Source organism: Cavia porcellus, unplaced genomic scaffold, assembly GCF_034190915.1.
Source record: "Cavia porcellus strain 051 isolate PalLab524CR breed Dunkin Hartley unplaced genomic scaffold, mCavPor4.1 scaffold_1, whole genome shotgun sequence".
Lineage (NCBI taxonomy): Eukaryota > Metazoa > Chordata > Mammalia > Rodentia > Caviidae > Cavia > Cavia porcellus.
In genome coordinates this window covers 230,257,226-230,276,039 of record NW_026947484.1, presented here as the reverse complement: position 1 = coordinate 230,276,039, position 18,814 = coordinate 230,257,226, and the positions used below count along the sequence as shown (strand labels likewise).

The following is an 18,814-nucleotide window of genomic DNA, read 5'->3' as shown; positions in this document are numbered from 1 at the left end:
TTCCAGAGATCTGTTACGCTTGCTGAACACCCTGTCTCAGGAAGACCTCAGCCTAGTCTGTGCCCACACAATCTCCTTTTCTCTAACACCTACAGAACGACCTGACTAGCAGCAAGAAATTCCAGAGCAAGTTCTGTCCTAGACTGTGTGAGTCAGGTCTCTTCAAGTGCCTGAGTACAGGGTGTAGGTTTAGTAAGATAACAGGAACGTCTAGGTGTATGAGCCCTCCCTGTATCTCACCTGCTCGTGCTCACCAAGCCCTGCCCCTGCTCCTGCCCCAACCTCCACAGATGGCCAGGTCCCGTGGTTCCCTGGAAAGTACATTCCTGAGCCTAAAGCAGGAAACAGTTCATCTTCTATCTTTCCCCACAGCCTGCACTTACAGAGAAAATAGTGAGCCTAGAGAGTGAAGAAAAAGTGCAAAATCTGAGAGAGAGAGAGAGAGAGAGAGAGAGAGAGAGAGAGAGAGAGAGAGTGAGAGTTTATCAGTGTGGAAAGAGAACGCAGCCTGAGAATGGTGGGGTGGAGTGGGGCAGGGGAATTAAGCGCAGCCCAAGAAAAATGGGTGCAGGTACCACTAGGGAGGCCATTGCCTTGCCCTAGGCTTTCTGTCACCACCAGGAGCCCAGGAGCAAGAGCAACAGGATGCTGAGGGTAACCCTGGTCACTGATGTCACAGCAGTGATCACGATGCCTGGAAGATTAAAGGCTCTTCTCATATGACCTGGCATAGATGGAGCCTCCGTCATCCTTGTGAAGCTGTAAGTAGATGAGGAACCCTCACACCCCAGGGAGAAGAAGAGCTAAGAATCAAATTAACTGAAAGTAAGTAAGGAAATGTAGCACCAGCTACCGGCTTCATTTTATGGAGTACGTTTCACACAGCATGTTAGATGCAAGAGCTTCAGCCAGTACACAGATCCTCAAACTTCTACCGCCCAGAGAACCTAGGGATCTTGTTACAGGGCAGATTTTGAATCAGGAAGTCTGGCGTAGCCACAGATTCTTTCATATTCCAAACAAACTTACAGGCGACAGCCCCAGTCTTGCAAATCGCATTTGGAGAAGCAAAGACCTAGGTCACAGTTGAGCAAACAGTTCTTACAAAGAGCCACATATTCCGTAGTCCAAACCACAGCTGTTCAACTTAGCCATTATAGTGCAAAAGCAGCCACAGGCAATTTTTAAAGGAAAGTGTGTGACTGAGTTCCAATAAAAGTCTAGTGATGGACAATGGAATTTGAATTTCGTGTAATTTTCATCATGAAATATTTTTCTTTGGCGTTGTTTTCAACCACTTAAGAAGATAATGAGCATTTTTTTTTCATGGATACAAAAAAGCAGAGAAAGTAGAGCTGGAGTTGGTCCATGAGCTGACCCCTCATCAAGGTGCCCCAAACAGTACAGAACCCAAGCCAGGCACCCTTGACTGGTTCCATAAAAGTGGGCTGCTTGGCCTCCTTTCTCTCCTGAAGCTGCTTTCCTCTCTCCTTCTCTTTTGCACCAGTGCTATGTATCTGAAACAGCAGACACTTTGAGATCAAGTGGATCTTGGCAAATACTTTTTCTAACATCACTAAAAAGACCGCCCTAAATCCTTCTTCTTCTAATAAGGGCCCCTGTGGAATAATAGGTTCCTATTTTAGTGAAACAGCTCTCAGGATGAGATTAAACTTCAACCACAGTTTTCGAAGCTAACAGAAGAGTGACGCGCTCAGGGGAAGAAAGTCAATCTTGCAGAACAACTCAAGTAAATTCAAAAGCATCTCCAGCGTTTATTCCCATGAAACTCTGGGAAGATTCTCTTCATCCCCTCAGATGTGCATTGCGCTTTGACTTAAAAGACAGAAAAGATTCCTGTCTACCTTACAGTCCCTTCCAACATTAAACAGTCGTCTCCAGGACACAGTTCTATCTTTTCAGTAATATATCCGTGCATCCCAGATTCCAATGGAGACAGACTTCTAAAGCCAGAAATGGCTAGGGGATACCAAACCACCACTGCTTCACATGCCACTACTCCCTCAGAATTTATCAGGGGCAAGATAGCCAGCACAGGTATCTCCATTCCCAACCCACAATCCACACAGGGCTTCAGAGTTTGCTGGATAAATAGATGAACTTGATCCAGCAGCCTGGCAATGGTGACTTTGCCCACTCTGCTTCTCCAGCAGATAGACACTCAAAGGGGGAAATTCTGCCAAAGAGCACACCCGTCCTTCTCTCTTGCCATATATCCTAGGGGTACCTCAGCCCGGTCTTACCATGATGTTATCAGGGACTTCAAGGAAAATAATTATACACAGGATACATAATTTATAGTATTAGTTTATAATAATCACCCAAAAAGTAAAATACAAGAAGTACTGGAAGTCTGGCCACACACTAAGACCCAAGGAATCCAACCAAGGACCTGGATCCCAGGCAGCATCCTGCATGAGTTCAGCTGAATATCTAGAGTCTGTAGCAATGCCCCCCACCATGAGTCCAACTGGAGACCTAGAGCCCATGACAACGTCTCATTACAAGTCTGATTCATGGATCTGTGATGGGAAGGCCCAAAGTTGGAAGCTAGAAGGTCTGTGCCAGCAGGATGAAGGATCTATGCCAGCAGGCTGGGGGTTCTGCACTGGAGCTAAGAAGTGACACTCAAAATAAGGACCAAGAGCTCCCCTAAAGAGTACCACAGCCATCCTCAGCGATAAGGACCTGAGCTCCTTCGATGATGAGAACGGGCGAGTTCAGATCAGGAAGCCAGCACGACAAGCTTCTCCAGGAGACTGAACAGCATATCATGGTCCCCTCCAGAGCCAGGACACAGTAAAATAAAGCCTGGAGCTGCCCCAAAGTGCACCACAGCCATTCTCGGTGATGCGAATAGCCAACTTCTTATCAGGAAAGAAACTCAACCAGCTCCTCCAGGAGAACCCATGGCCACAAGAGAACCAACACCACCACAGAGAGCCAAGAACACTTGACTCTTCCTCGCCAATTCTCCTCTCTCCACAATCCTCAGGTGGACCATCCATGCTTACCATGCCGATCAGTTCAGCCCATATTACAAGTTAACCACCAGTTATCAATCCACCATATACCTCTTATAAAAGCTATTAACATGAGCAAGTTATTAGACCTTTAGGAACCTTACGTTCCTTGTTGGAAACAAGGATAATCAACACACCACTCAAAGACAATATTCAAAAGAGAAAAATTTAACAACTGGTATGTGCCTTCCCTGCATTCCACCCGCTCAGACCCTGTGGCTGCCTGGCTCCCAGGCTCCTCAGGAAGTGCATTCCTGAACCTAGCACTGTTTAATAAGAAAAGTATCAGCCTTAAGCAACCAGTACAAACGTCCTATCATGCATAGAAATCTCAGCCTGCTTGTCTCATAGGATAGTTGTGAAGAATGAATGACTTATACAAATAAAACCTCTAGTTTTCTCCTAAGAGAAACGTCTTTCTACATCCACTCCTGGCCTATAAAAGAGGCCATATAAATTTCATTTCTCATACTTCATGCAGGGTACCTGAAAGTCATTCATATCACTTATGGAGGTCATAGCCAATCCCCCTTCACCCTAGATTCTCTCTCCAGGTGTCCTGGAGAGCTTCCAAGGGCTCCTCCTTATAGAATTCAGAGCCAGCTTAGGCGGAAGTAGCTGGCACCTTGCACTGCTGAGGACATATGGCCAACTGCAGGGAGATGCCATATTTGGTGGGAAGGGATGGGGAATTCAGGCATCTGCAGAGCGCAAATACACATCCCATTCTCCTTGAATTCAGAATAACAACAGCCAGAACTCCTGTGTGACAAAAAAAAGTAATGATGTCACTACTTTGGTAATTAACCTGCTCCTGATTTCACAAGGAAAACCCTTTGATCTCTCACTCCTCCCAAAGACTGTCTGCCCATGGGAAGACCAGAATCCAGCTTCCTGAAAAGACCTACCCCATTCCATCAAGGCCCCACTATGGACACTCAAGTCCAATCAGCTATCTGAGCTCCTGCTAAGACTGGAACAAAACAAGAAAACTACTGAATGGCAGCTCAATAAATAGGTATGTTTAGAATGATGGTAAAATAGGAAATGGGAAATTTCATCACAGAAAGAGAAAAAAGAAAATAGCATGCCACAAAAAGGAATAAATTTAAATAGTAGAAAATATCATAAATGCAGCTTATTTATAGTTAATAGCAGGTATTTGTTTTGAGTGCTAATAATCTAATTAGCAGTCAAACCAATGCAGCTTCTATTATCAGCTGATCTATAATTACTGCTCCATGCTGAGTATTTTCCCCGGCACATGATAGCTTTCAACTCTTCAGCACAAACAACCAAATAATTGGTGTTATTATGCTAGATACAGGACAATTCCTCTCTGAGGGGTGATCATGGAGAGTTTTTTAGCCATCTACTCTGGCCTTTGTGTTTTGAGCATCTGTTGACTAATTCTTCACTGTCTCCTCTGTAATCAGTCTTGAGGCATTTCTGAAGTACATCAGAACTCTCAAGAAAGTGATACTGTGGAAACTTTCTGTTTTATGGTTTTGAAGCCTGAGACCTAAAACATTCCCAGTCCCCCATAGCAGAGCCATGTTCATAAGAGGATGTCAGATGTGGAGAAAGCATAACATATTTCTCTCTGAAAACACAGTAAAGTTCTCTCTGGATATTACTTTAAAATGATTCATCTTGGGAAGGACAGTTTGGGATACAAAAACTATTTCACTCAACAACTTCTGATCTAAACAGAATGTGTAAAATTCTGGGAAACAAAATAAAAATGCAAGTTGCTAGAGGCTGATTTGTAAAGAAAAAAATATCCAACTCCTCACTGTGAGGACAGCAGGTCCAGTAAGATTATATGGGAACAGAAGCCAGCCTAGAGTGAGCATGGTGAAGTGGAAAGAGAGCAGAATGGAAAGAGATGAGGAGCTTTGGAGCCAGATCTGGTTTAGAATCTAGATCTTCTGCTTCCTATGGACAGCCTGACTTTGAATAAGTCACTGAACATCGCTAAGCCTTTGTATTACACTCCCAAATAACAAAGGTAGCGATGCCTATTGTCCAGGGTGGTTATAAAGCACAGAGGACTAATACAGGAAGCATCTCACACTTACCAGGGGCTCAGGGTTAGTCCTCTGGCTTTTTTGTTTTTGGTTTTTTTGGGGGTTTTTTTTGTACCAAATGCAAAAAAAGAGAACCTGTTTTCTACAAACCATTGGCCTATGCCACATAACTGCATCTTCTGCAATGAAGCCTCCATCTTTTACCTATAAAGATAGGTAGATTTTAGACCAGTTATGCTATGGACCAAAATCCTATTCACTGGCTGGGGATTTAGCTCAGCAGCATAAATGCCTACCTGGCAAACACGATGTCATGAGTTTGATCCCCGCTACCAAAAAAAAAAAAAAAAATCCTATTCACAATTCCCATTGTGCCAAGTGCTATCCCACTACACTGCCCTCTAGGATCCTCATCTTCCTCTGATCCAGCAATGGAAAGGCCAACACTTAGCACATACAACTGTACCACACCTACTGTTAAATATCTTCCTTTGTCAAAAAAAGAACACAATTTGGGATCTTCCTCCAAACTTACTCAGGAAACAGAAACCAGGGTCTATGCCTGCTAGGCTCTGCTCTTAAGTGAGGTGCTAACATCTGAAGCCACACTCTACACAGTCATTTCAGAGTTTCCTTTTTGAATTTTCTGTTGAAGTAGAGATACAAAGAGAAAAACATGCAGTCAATGAATTTCCACAAGGTGAGACATGTGTATGTCACCACCACCCAAGTCAAGAACCTGACCAGCACCAGGTCCTCCAAAAGCTAACCTTACCCATTCATACCACTCTGCCTAACAAGGGGTCACATAAAGCTGATTCCTAAAACCTGAGATTACTTTTTTTTTGGGTGGGGGGTACCAGGGATTGAACTCACAACCTCAGGCTTGCCATGGAGGCACTGTGCCACTGAGCTTTATCCAACCGGCCCCCCACAGATTACTTCTGCCTATTCTTATACTTTACTAAGTTCAGTCCCACAATCTACAGTCCAAACATGCACTGCCACCCATCCTGGTACGTCCTACACACTATGAATAGCTTTACACTTATAAATATTTGAAAATGATACCAACAGAAGAATACTATCTCATCAGATGTGAAAAATATATGAAATTCAAATTTCAGTGACCATAAATAAAGCTTTATTGGTCATTCCCCCTGCACCTGCTTTGTATTTCAAGCAGGATATGCTTTCACTCATTTTAAACACTGTCTCTTGCATTGCAATTGCAGAGCTGAATAGTTAAAATAGAAACCATACAACCTAAAAAGAAAAAAAATATGTATTATCTGCCCACTAACAAAAAAATTTGCTGACTTCCATTGAGTGGGTGGAAGTCTGCAGTTGAATGCATATACATGGCTGCTGGGTTTATGTTTAGGAATACAATCACAGAGTCATAGATATACACCTATATTCCATTGTAGTAGACACTCCCCAAAAGTTTCCAAAGTATATGCTTGGTTTTAAGAAAAAAGTTCAAACGCAGAGAGAAAATCATAATCTGTTTGAAGAGAGCCGGCAAGAATTACAGAGTTGATCTGATCCAGAATTAAACAAATGATGAAAAAGCCATCAGGACCTATGAGCACGGAGAGAAAGTACCAAAGGCAGCTTATTTTATATTTCTTTTCATTCCTCCCCTATGTACAGTTCTTGAACAATACCACACCCTTTCATGTAGCCAAGCTTGAGAGAAATGGACAGCAGTGGAAAAGTCAGGCTCTTGGAGAAGAGCACTGACCTTGTCCGTTAGGTCCATAACCAAAGCTCCACCAGGAGCCCTTCTGTCACTCACCCAAACTGCAGACAAAATACCCAAGGAGACCCTAGCAGGCACTCAACTTGACACTTTCCTAAGTTTAAGCAGACACATTACATCCTCCTGCCCTGCTTCACTGTAGGTGGTCTATGCACTGGAAGAAGTGAGCAGGTTATCAGTGGGCCCTCAGTATTAATCAGCGAAACACACACAAGCCAAGAGGGCTCCTCTGCAGAAGACAAGGCAGGTGTGAGGTAATGCAGGCATCCTCTCAAGTCACTCCCCAGGGTCTCACTCTGCCCCCCACACCTGCCTAGTATTTCAAACATGATGTATTAAGTTCTTTCAAATGATCATTTTTCCTCTAAAATTCAGTTGACTCTGATTGCTTAAAGATCACATTCAGCATGAAAAGCGATCAAATCAATAGTTTCTCTCTTAGTTTGACAACCCTGCTGTTCTCTGAGTGGAAGCAGGCTCACAAATGACAACAGAGCTTCATTTTGTGTGGTCATACTCTTCAAGCTGGCTCCTAGCAGAAAGAGAGCTAGTGCCTGGTGACGGAATTCGTGGGACAGTCTCTCTCCACCTCCCATACCACCAAGTCGGCAGGCAACTCCAGCAACTCCAAGTGAAGAACCCAAGGCTGTGTTAAACCTGGCCTCTCTCGAAAGAAAACCCAGGCCTGGGATTTAGCTAAGTAGCATAAGCACCTACCTGATGAGCATGAGATCATGGCTTTGATCTCCAGTACCAAAAGAAAGAAAACCCAAAGTCCTCCTGGCTCTCCAACTCCCCTCAAATACACCTCTTTCTATACTCAGTCCCTGTTTCCATTATCTTCTGTAGGGAGAAAAGCCATGATGAACATTTATCAAAAGAAAGACATAATTTCTCAGCAATATCATTTGCTTTTTGTCCTTGTGAAAATATACACATAACATGCACATATACAGGATATATTTAACTTTTCCCTGGAAGAGGAATCTAAGCAGAAATTCAGCATGGCCACAGCACATTTTCTATCTAAAGAGTGGGCTCAAGCTTACTTGCTGGTTAGGCCAGCCAAAGTCTCCTCCCTCATCTAACCTCAAATTCCTCGTACTTCAAAATAAGAATAGTACCATCCGCCTCACAAGGGTGCAGTATGAATCAAATGAGGCAACGGTGAATACAAATGCTTTGTAAACTGTAGAACATCATAGGAAGGGTGAAGGGAAGCAAGCTCCCCCTCATTTGTCTTTTCCTGATTCCCCCTTTAATCAGCCAAGTCTTTCAGCCAGTTCCTCTCTGATAAAGACCACCTGCCCACCACAAGGACATTCGTTAACTCAGCACTCAGCTGGCAGCCATCAACTGGCCATCTATTAATAACCAATTATCTGGGTGGCTTAATTAATCCATGCACCACATCGTCTGATATCCTCGAGCTCTTAGAAAACAATGGCCCTGAAATACAGGCACCCGCTAATTTTTCAAGGAATTTGGCATCCATTATGCCTGCGTGTAGCAGCTGCAAGGGATGGGCGCATAAATATTGATTGGACCAGACTCTCTAAGGCAGAGGGGAAACATGAATGGCCAGCGTTCTCTGATGACAAGAGAAGCAACACAGCTCTTCAGCACACACTACCTGGGAAGAAAATCCTACTTTCCAAGTCTGAGTGAGGACAGACTGGAAAGGATTAACCTCTCCTTTTTCATATGACAGGGTCCTACCAGCTCCATCTCCTGGCCTGGAATGAGATGTAAAATGGGCTTAAGCAGCAGAGGTCTCAGGAAGGAGGCAGCTGGGTGGATGTTTTCTGCATCCGGGCCTTAAAACAGTGGCATGAACACGAGCGTGCTCATTCCCCTGTGTTTCCTTGAAAGATCTATGTAATGCTCACAGTTAAGATGACAAGTGACACAAGGAGAATTTAATTATTTTTTTAAGTGCCTAATCTTGTCTCCAGGAAATGGTATGCAGAAGAAGCTTTGTACTTGAAATCAGCATTGTCCAGGAGGCAGTGGATCAGATGGTTCCTTCTTTCCAGAGATAAGGGCTCCCGCTGATAGAAAGCTGAATGGCTCAGAGTGGCCCAGAGCAGCAACTTCCTTCTATGAGAAAAAGCAGCCTTTGTGTCCTAAGTTGTCCGGGAACCAGCAAGGCAGGCTGCTCCTGACCTTGGAGATTATTCCCTGGGATGCCCAACCCAGCACCCTGGGGCTCCTAGCTCTAAGGCCCCGTTAGCTTTCCATGGGACAGGAACAAGGGCAGGAGGAAGAAAGAGATTAAGACAAGCAGGGGAGAGAAGGATGGACAAGCAGGAGGCCAGAGGACACCAGCGGTGGCACCAACATTGTTCATACCACACCCTTCTCTTCCTCTCTGCCCCCAGCAGCTTCCTAGTACTCATTAGGTCCTGTGACGGCAGCAGCCACTGCCAAATGCAGCCTGCAGCTCCAGAAGGTCATATCAGGCCATTTATCCTGAAATACTAAAATATCAGAGCCAGCAAATTTCAGGAGCTTCTGCAAAACTCCCCAGGGTACCAATGTGTGCATGTGTTTGTGTGCATATATAGTGTGTGTGTGTGTGTGTGTGTGTGTTCTTCAGTATCTCAAAGGAATTGTTTCTTAATCAGCTCAACATCTGAGGATTCAAACTGATTTATTTTTGGGTTTAGCATTTCTGGTAAAATAATTAAGAGATAAGTAATAGACACAAAGTATCTGTGGTATAATTATTTATAGCCATAAGGTCTCCCTTCAGAGCTGTTCACAACTAACATGAACCAACTCAGGCTGTGAGCAGGCAGGTGGAAATAGGCTGGGCTATTCGTGTGCTGTTCCCATTTCATAGTTAGGGATACTGAGTCAAGAGGAGAGGAATCTGAGTTATCCCTGGCACTGCCAAGGGCAGAAAGCAACGTCTGGGCTGCCATATCTGTAAGAAAAACTAGACCATAAAACTATACCTGATCCAGATGTGATGGGGGCTCTGGAGAGGGTCAGATGCTATCTCCTTGCTCTAATGAGCCGTGAATGCCAGGACAGGAGGAACTGGCCACCCAGCCCAAGACAACTGAGGCCGTGGAAGAGCCAGCAGCCAGTGCAGAGAGCACAGGGTCCATCCAGACAGTGAGACTCTTCTAGGTCTGGGGGGTGAGATGTGCAAAAGCCATGGCAGGATTCACACTCACCCCTGAAGATGAGGGCTGGGAATCTGTGCCTGCTTCCTAACTCAGATCACTGTTCAGAACTGCGCTGGGGACTTGAAGCAGTCTGGAAGAGTGACAAAACTGTACATTAGAAATCAAGCAAAAGCACAAGAAGTGTTTCTTCAAACTTGTTCCTGGGAGCTTGGCAAGGGCTAAGGCTCTTGGACATGTGGGATAGGCGGGTGTGGCCAAGATGCTATCTCAAGTGGCATGGATGACAGGCTGTGGGAGATCCCCGGGCTTTAGGCATGGCCCGCGGGAGCCTCATCAATGCCCTCTGAGGAGTACAGTCAGCACCCTTTAGTGCTACAAACAAGAAGCACAGACAGAGGATGTACCTGAACAGACTGGAGAGGCTTAAGAAAAGACATCAACCTATCTTCCTTCCTGTTTTGCTCTCTCAATTCCTTTACTTAAGGTTTAATTCTGCAACTTTGGATTCTTGGTCTTTGCTTTCCAAACAGCCAAGCCTCATAGGAATCAGGGTCAAGGATGATAGGTTCTCTCATACCTAAAGATATTCCCCCCAGAATGGAGACCTGTGAGCTCCTGGGGTGTGAGGGGGACAGCAGCCCAGGAAGGTGAGAGTGATGCGGGCAGGGATGTGGGCAGGACCAGATGTCTAGACTCTGCACAAGCCCCCTGGATTCTGTCACAACCTAGGACAGGCCAAAAATGACCCAGACAGAATTTCCCACCAGTCTGAGGAGTGGGGACTCAGGATTTGCTTAAAAGTAAATAAAAATGAAAAATTCAAAAAAAGCTTGTTGCTATCTACTGCTACCTAGAAAACAAGGACAGGGTATTTCCTGAATACATAAGATTTCAACCTGCATATTTCCCAGCCTTGCTATAGGACCAAGTAGTATTTGGAACCACCAGGTAACAGAACCCAGGACACCTGCTCCAGGAACCCACCTTAGAAGGGAAACCAGAGGAAAGCGCAAACATGCATGTGACAACAGGATGCCACTGGTCACACCTGAGTCAAAATTCCCCGGACAGAGTCCAATGTGAAAGCCTGAGCATCGTAGATTAACGGGCTCTCCTTCGAAATGTGTGACTTTTTTTAACGGGAGAAATTACCTACTAAGTGACAAATAAAACAACAGTGCCACACACTTAAGGCATTGGTGGTATGCAAATAAACACTACCAAAAGACAAGCCATCTTCTAATAGTCCTTGCAATATTTCTAGTATAAAACCAACACATTTACATGAGCCTGGGGCACTTCATTCAAAGCCTTTAAATTTCTAATACCTTCCTCAAAAATTACCCTCAGGCCTAAAATTCTTCTGCTTTTACTAAGCTCTAAGCCCCTAGGACTAAATTTAGTTTCTTGGAAATAAAAGGCAAATTTACTCCTTTTTAAAATTTGTCAGTCATTGTACAACTCTACAAATGGGAAACAAATGGCAGAAGACAAAAGGGGATGAAAACCTTTCTGAGGTCATTTGCAGTGATACAGTGTTTATCATTAAAATGCAGTTTGAATTAAAACATCAAACTCGTTACATGATTTTCAATTAGAAGTTAGAGCGTTGCTGAATAATTTGGGGACAGGGAACCAGTATTAAAATTGAATCAACATTATAAAGTCAAACGTAAAGAAATCTTTACTTGAGCTATTAATAGAATTCGTCCTTGAAACTCAAAAAAAAATCCAATTAATTTTCTTAAAACAGGAGTGTAGCATGTCTTGTCCACGTCACTCACATTGTACCAGCGAGGAACAGGTTGTACTGTGCCTACTTTGGGAATGCCATCTCTAGGTAAATGGGGACACTTGCTGGGCTTGAAGAAAGGAGGACGAGGGGCTGAGTGTCTAGAACCACACCTATCCTGGGCCCCTACACAGGCATTGAAGAGTTGGGCAGTTCCCAACCCTGGAGCCCTCTCCCTTCTCCACACCATTCCCGACTTCTCTGAAGATCCTAAAGGGCAGCTTTGGAAACTAAGCTGACCATCTCCACCATGCTGGTCTTGCTGGAAACATCCAAAGGAAAGGACTCACAGCACGGTGTCTTCTTGAACTTCTCTTGTCCTCCTGTCACCTACTCCCCCCTCTGCGGCCTCCAATCAAGATAAGCCAGACAAATTAGAATTTCTCTCTCCTAAACTGAGTCATAGAAACTAGAATGTGTTTCCCCAAAGTAAGTCATAAAACCTAAAAATAGTATGCCAATCTTCCTCTGCTATTGTGTCTTGGAGCAAACCAAAAAGAAATTCTCTGACCTATCTTATCTGATAGTGGATCGTAAGACATAGATTCCAGAAGGAGCCTGGCCCATAACTTGGAAGAAAGAATGCTGCACGGAGAGGCCACGTCTATCAATATTGGATCAGACTGTCTTGGTCCGGTCACATTTCTACACAGATATCCATCACCCACCAGATCCAAACATATAAATGAACAGTTCTAAGTTTGGGGAACTTTCTTCTGAAGAGTCCTGTGTCACATAAAACTGTGATGAAATGAATTTGTTTTGATTTTCTGTAGTTCATCTGTCTTTTGTTATAAGGGTGACAGCCACGGGATTGCCTCCCTTTCTACCGCTACACTGGGAAGAAATCAGGATGAAAACTTCCCCAACACTTTGGCATGTCCAGGTAACAGCCTTCCACGTGATTGTGCATGAGTGTGCCCTAGAAATACCTAATGTACTGAATTCACTCAAAATTCCAATGTCTCCCTATCACTGACACATGTCCCATCTGAACCTTCCTGTTAAGGAAACAATCTGCACTGCAAACGATTCCTAAACCAGTGCTGCTGCAACCACTGGATAGAACTGCCCATCAAGAGAACACTCCCCACCAGGGTACTCTGTTCAGCCAGAGGAGCCTCCTGAGCGCCGAATGAACTCCTCCAAGTGCAAAAGCAGACTTCTGAAGTGGTTCCCGTTCTAACACTTCAACAATTATACCAATTCCCCCCTGGAACCCAGCAAGAGTGAGAAACTGGAAAGCGGTGGGAGCTCCTGCTCCAACCTTACACCACCACCCCCATACAGCAAACCCAGGCACAGAAAAAGAATGGGATGGTGGTTCCTAGAGCAATCCATTTCATTCTTGTCCTGACACTGTCAGGTGAAGCACTAGTTATCTTGAGCTAAATGATTGTCACTTAATCATATAATCAAAGCATAAAAGTATTATCACCCTAGTGTGGTTATGGTGAAGAGTAAATGAGCTAATATCTGTAAAATGCAGCTTGTGAATTTGTAAAGTGGTCTACAAATGCTAGCGACTGTTATTTAGCATGAGCGCATATGCTCACCCAAGCTTAGGTCCATCAGCTCACAAAAGAATAAAACCATTCGGTCATTTTTATATGCTGCCAACCAAATTACAAAATATCAACAGACCTCGTGTTTTTCAATAGGCTGCTTTAGAAGCACATGGAGCATTCATAAAAACACTAATTCTAGGACCCAAAGGACCATAATCTCTGCAATATACTCAAGAATCTGTAGTTATCAGGCTCTTGAGAGGTCCTGGTATACAGTCAGGTTTGGGGACTACTATGCCCCTTTCAATATGTCATGCCAAACTCCTACACACAGTAGCCCAGGGAAACAGTTTTGGTGCTAAGGAGGGATTTCTCCTCATCTCTCTGCAGACACACACACTAAGATACAAAGGCATGTTCACTCATCAGGCATAAAATACACCCATGAGTATACACAACACATATATGAAGACACACACAGCGACACACAGAGCTGGAAAAACAGAAAACAGAAAAACATAACCAATAGAAAAAGAAGCCCACCTAACAAAGGTGTCAAGATTTTAAGAGTGACTTGAATTCACAGCTATAAGAAAAGATAAGATGCTTCAACAAACAGCACGGGGTCTTCTATGATGGCATAGAACCAAGATGGACTTTTGATATGAGACACTCATTTCTTTATAATTCTATTTCAGAACTTATGGGAAGACCCTGCCCCCAAAGCAAGGGTTCAACACAACAGCCTCTATACCCAGTACTGAGCCTGGTGCATGGGTGCTGTCCTTTAGTGTATGTTGAGTGCTCACCAAAATGAGAGACAGAAGAGAGGAAGAACTAAGCACACACAGGAGATGCATTTCTTCTCCCAGATCCCTGGGGCAAACTAAGAATAAGAATAAGTAAGTGTAAGATTCCTCAACAAAACTAGAAAGTTCACCTCCCTGAAGGCACCCTTAACTGCTTCAGGAGAAGCAGAAGCACCTAGGGAAAAGCAAGAAAAGAATCTAGATCCCTGGGCAGGGTCTCAGGAGAGAAAAACAAATTCACTGCTACAAAGGCTGCATGAAGTCACCAATCTGACCTTGTCACTTTCTTACTTAGCAACCCTCCAGGGGCTCCTAGCATCCCAATCCCTAACCCAGCTCAACCTTAAACAGGATTCCAGGCTCACTTCTGAGGCTTGCTTGTTTTGCACTCCAGTGATGCCAAACTCACACAACATGCTGTGCCCACCCTCCAAGCCTGTACCTGGGATGCCCTCCTACCTCCTGGCAAACCTGGCTATCCTTCTCAATTCCATTCCTCTTCCAAGATGTAGCTCCAGGGCACCCGTAACACCCAGTGCTAGGACAATCATTTGGGCCCTTCACCCTGCATGTCCCAGTCCACTGAGGAGCCAATCCCCACCTCCAGGGAGCAGGCTGTGCATCTCTATATCCATAGTACCTAGCACACTGCATGGCGCACAGTTATATAAATGCTTTCAGCATCTGTATAAATGCTTGCTGAAATCAAGATTCCAAAATATAAGTGCCAGAGGACTTAGTCTAAAAGGTAACCTATGGGAATTGGGGAGAAAATCATGAGTGGAAGTTTGGGTTCAAACCAGCAGAGTGACATAAAAGCCAAGTAACTTAAAAGACTTTCTAACCTATGAAATAAGGGTACTACTGCCCAATTCACACAACCGCCAATGAAGAAAGCACAGTGGGCCCCGGCACACAGTAGGCCTTCCTACAGTACTTATCAGACTCCCTCTGCACATACAAGTATTTTTTCCTCCCTCTTGGTTCAGGCCATAACTCCTCCAGGACCTTTTCCTCCAGTTCTTGGAGGGCTGCTCCGGACCTGGACCCAGTTCACTCAGGTTGCCTGGCTGCCAGCAACCCCCCAGAGGCCTCCCTTCTGTGCCCCAGGGCGAAGTCAGTGGAACAGACTGAAAACGGAGCCCTGAATCTGCAGGTAAGAGTAAGCCTGTAGGAGAAACCTCCAGGCAGCTCCGCTGAAGGCACTGACTGGGCAGGACTTGGGAAAGCCACTTGGATTCCCTGTTCCCCAACTCCCCACCAGTACCAAGGCATCTGCTCTTAGGGGCTCTGTGGTGGTGTTAGCGGTACATTCAGCTCCCAGTGGGGCTGAGGGGCTGCAGAACAGCTGTAAGCTCAGGTGGGCAGGGGCAGCAGCGCCAGGAGGCTGCAGGATGCTCGCCAGCGACGCTCACAAGCGCAGCGTACCCCGACTTCTGGGTTCTCCTGCGCGGGCCTGGCGGCTGCGGAAACCACTCAGGGCAACCGCCTGGCCAGCCAGTGACCCTCTGGCGGCGCCCTCCGACCGCTAGGACAAGGGTAGCTCGTCCGCAGCGCCCCTCAGCCGCGGGACCCTCGCGCAACGCCCAAGTTGGGCGCCCGGCTCTGCCCGTGAGCGCGCACGCCCACCACCCACACCCACTGCCACTTCCGCACGCCGCGGGTCCAGGGAAACCGCGCAGGTGACCGCAGCGGACGCCTGCTACCTGGTCACAGCACTCCGACCCCCGCCCTGGCTCCCCGAGAGCCCGCGAGCCCAGCGCGGGACGTGCGCCCTCCAGCAAACCACTGCCCCGCGCCGGGCACACGGCCAAACCGCGTACCTTGGGGGTCTGCACTTCAGGTCCCGGCGGCACCTCCAACTTCCACTTGGTTACCCAGAAGAACAGCAGCACAGTGAGCCACAGCACCCCAAAGATTGGCAGTGCCAGGCGGCGAGTCAGGCGCCGCATGGTCCTCTCTGCCTCCTCTCCGCGGCGCTACGTCCCTGGGGCACCCCCCGGCGGCCAGCGCCTCTCTCCGGAGAGCGCCAGCCCGAGGATCCTGCAAGGCGTCCCGTCCGCTTCGGAGGGAAGCGAGCCGGGGACTGGGGTGCACGAGACCGCGCCGGGGAAGGGCCGAGGGGCGGCCGCGCTGCGCTCCCGCTCCAGCCCGGGAAACGCGGTGGCCTCGGGATGCTCCCCCGCGCCGCCGCCGCCGCCTTCGCGCGCCTGCCGCGGCGAGAGGGAAACTGACTCGAGCGGCGGGAGGGCGGAACGCCAGGCTGTGCCCGGCACCCCCAGAGGAGCGCGCGGGGGAAGGAGGGAGGGAGGGAGGGAGGGAGGGAGGGAGGCAGGGGAGAGGAGGGAGGGCGGGCCGACAGACAGACCGACTGGGAAGGGGCCGGGCGGGAGCGCGCGGGGCTCTGCCAGGGGGTGCTACCGCCGCCCGCCGCCCGAGGCGCTCGGTGCTGCCCAGCGGCCGCCCGCTCCGAGCCCGGGGGCCCAGCCCCGGGGCCCTCCTGGATTGGGGCGGGGCGGGAAGTGTGCCTCGGATGCCCGCACCCCAGCTGCACACCGGGACCAGAGGGAGATCCGCGCCAGAAAGGGCAATGCCCGGGAGGGAGGAGTGCGCCTTGCTGCAGGGGGCTGCACGTGGCGCGCACACCCGGCAGAGAGCGGGCGTGGGGCTGGGGGGGCCAGAGGTGCTGCTCCACTCCGGGGTCACTGGTCTGGCCACTGGGGCTAAGGTCGAGTTCCCCAGCCACCTCCACAAGCTAGTGCTGTGCCTGTGTGCAGGTGTCTGGCAACTTTTTCTGCGTAGATGAAAAGCTGAGCTAGTCTAAATTTAACTTTAAAGATGTCCTTTTAAAAATTAAGGTGCAATTTAGCTCGCTGAAGGTTTTTTTCCCTGTAAGCAACTGGGGCTTTGCGCTTGCCACAGAAGGGGCTCCAAAGTTGGGCTAATGGGTTAACCATGTAGGAAAGTGGCCCTGTGTGGGGTGACACAGGGTGCAGTTACCTTTCCAAAGCCCTTTTTCCAACTGCCTTAAGGAAGTACATGTTCCTTTCAGTTGCAGATTAAAACCAGTGGGTCTTCTAAAGCTCATTCCCCTTAGGCCTTTGATTGGCCAGAATGTCAAACAACTAGATTAGCAATTCTTAAACCAGCCTAGTCACACCAGCTGTGTGAATCCTAGCGCAGTCCTTTGCCTTCCTAAGTCTTAAATTCCTGGTCTATAAAATGGGGGAAACAATATCTCCTCTGACAGTTGAGTGTGTAGCTGTGAAACCTGAAGGCAAAGTGCTGGTGTTACCTGAAAGCTGGAAGCCTGGAATAGCGTTGCTGGAACTGGCATTTTATGGGACGCATCAATGCCTCAAGTTTCTTAAGCAAGTGAGAACAGAACATCAGCTACTGCAGCCCTCATCCTCCCTGCCTCTGTCCTCACCAAGTTCAGTGTAGGGGAAGCTCCTACACCAGGCTGAGGTGAGACACGTATAAACAAGGGCTGCAGAATTCCTTCTCCAGGAAGATGGAGACCCCGAGACAGTATGCTCAGAAAGAGAGGAGCCCATGCAAAGCCTCTGATACTGGGTACATTGTTGTCCAGCCATAGGGCAGTCCTACCTCACGACCTAATAGGCTCCTTGACCAGGATGTGGATAAGAAGTTTATGGGTAGAGCAGTTACAGAAATCAAAGAGCTGGGGGAAACCGAGCTCATCTTGAGATGCAGCTGAGTTCTCAGACCACCACGGTAAGCCCTGGGCATCGACTTGGTTCTGTTAGAATCTCACCCACTGAAAGGTTGGGTGTAGGCTCCCCTGCCATGGCTTCGGCCAGACAAAGATCCAGGTGGATGCTGTCATGAAAGGGCCGGAGGAGCAGCAAGGGCACCCATCCCAGCAGCACCTCCAGCTCCCTGGATCCCTTCCAAGGGCCTCAACCTGACTGCAGACCTGGATGTGGCAGGCTCTGTGGGGGACCCCCAGGCATGCTGCTGAGCTGCTGTCAGCTCCAGGCGGGAGCTGCAGCACCGGAGTCCATTGCTCAGCGCTTTGTGATGCTGCTGCTGAGTAACAGATGGCAGACAGTTACACAACACCACTACCAGGCTTTCGGAATGCTGTAGCCCCATGCCGCCTGCAGCTGAGGCCCCTTATTCCAAGTGTTTGGCATATCGGGAAACCAAGGCCATAGGATGGAGCAGCTCCATACGGGGCTTGTAATACTCAGGAGGGCAGAGATTTCCTTCAAGGTGCCTGCTTCCTGAATCATCATTCTGTCCTTCACTCACGTGAGAGAGATTCCCCGGGCCCATGAAAGCTGTCAGGAGAATTTAATTTGGCTGAGTATCATTACCTGAGCCAGGTAAAGAACATAATAGTGTGGGTTGTCCAATCAGTTATCATTAGATTTCAGATGGGTCTTTCAACATGTGAAATCAAGTAAGTATGCTTTGAAGGGCCCAGTCCTGTAGGTCTCTCCCAGGCCCTATTCTATGCAGGAGTCCCCCATGCTCAAGAAGATATTGAAAACCTTTTAATAACCAGCTTAAATAACACAGGGTATGGGTGATCCCAGTGGGGGTTTAGCTATCCTTGGTTATTAGTCTATGTTACTTTTTTCTCATCATGGTCAATATGGGGAGGACAAGCTAGCAAAAAAAAATCTAACATGACAGAAATGAGAAAAATAAATGTGCTCTGACTGAGGACAATCCTGGAGCTCTGAAATGGATCTACCTC

General features: G+C 47.3%; 1 protein-coding gene across 1 annotated transcript in view; it reads right to left on the bottom strand.

The window, feature by feature from the left end:
- The window catches only part of Galnt14 (polypeptide N-acetylgalactosaminyltransferase 14), a 212,719-nt gene extending 196,426 nt beyond the window's left edge, over positions 1 to 16,293 (bottom strand). The window contains exon 1 of the mRNA XM_063230269.1: positions 15,909 to 16,293. Within this exon, the coding sequence (XP_063086339.1) occupies positions 15,909 to 16,037 (129 nt within the window). The 5' untranslated portion in view covers positions 16,038 to 16,293. The remainder of the gene's footprint in view (positions 1 to 15,908) is intronic.
- Between the last annotated feature and the right edge of the window lie 2,521 nt (positions 16,294 to 18,814).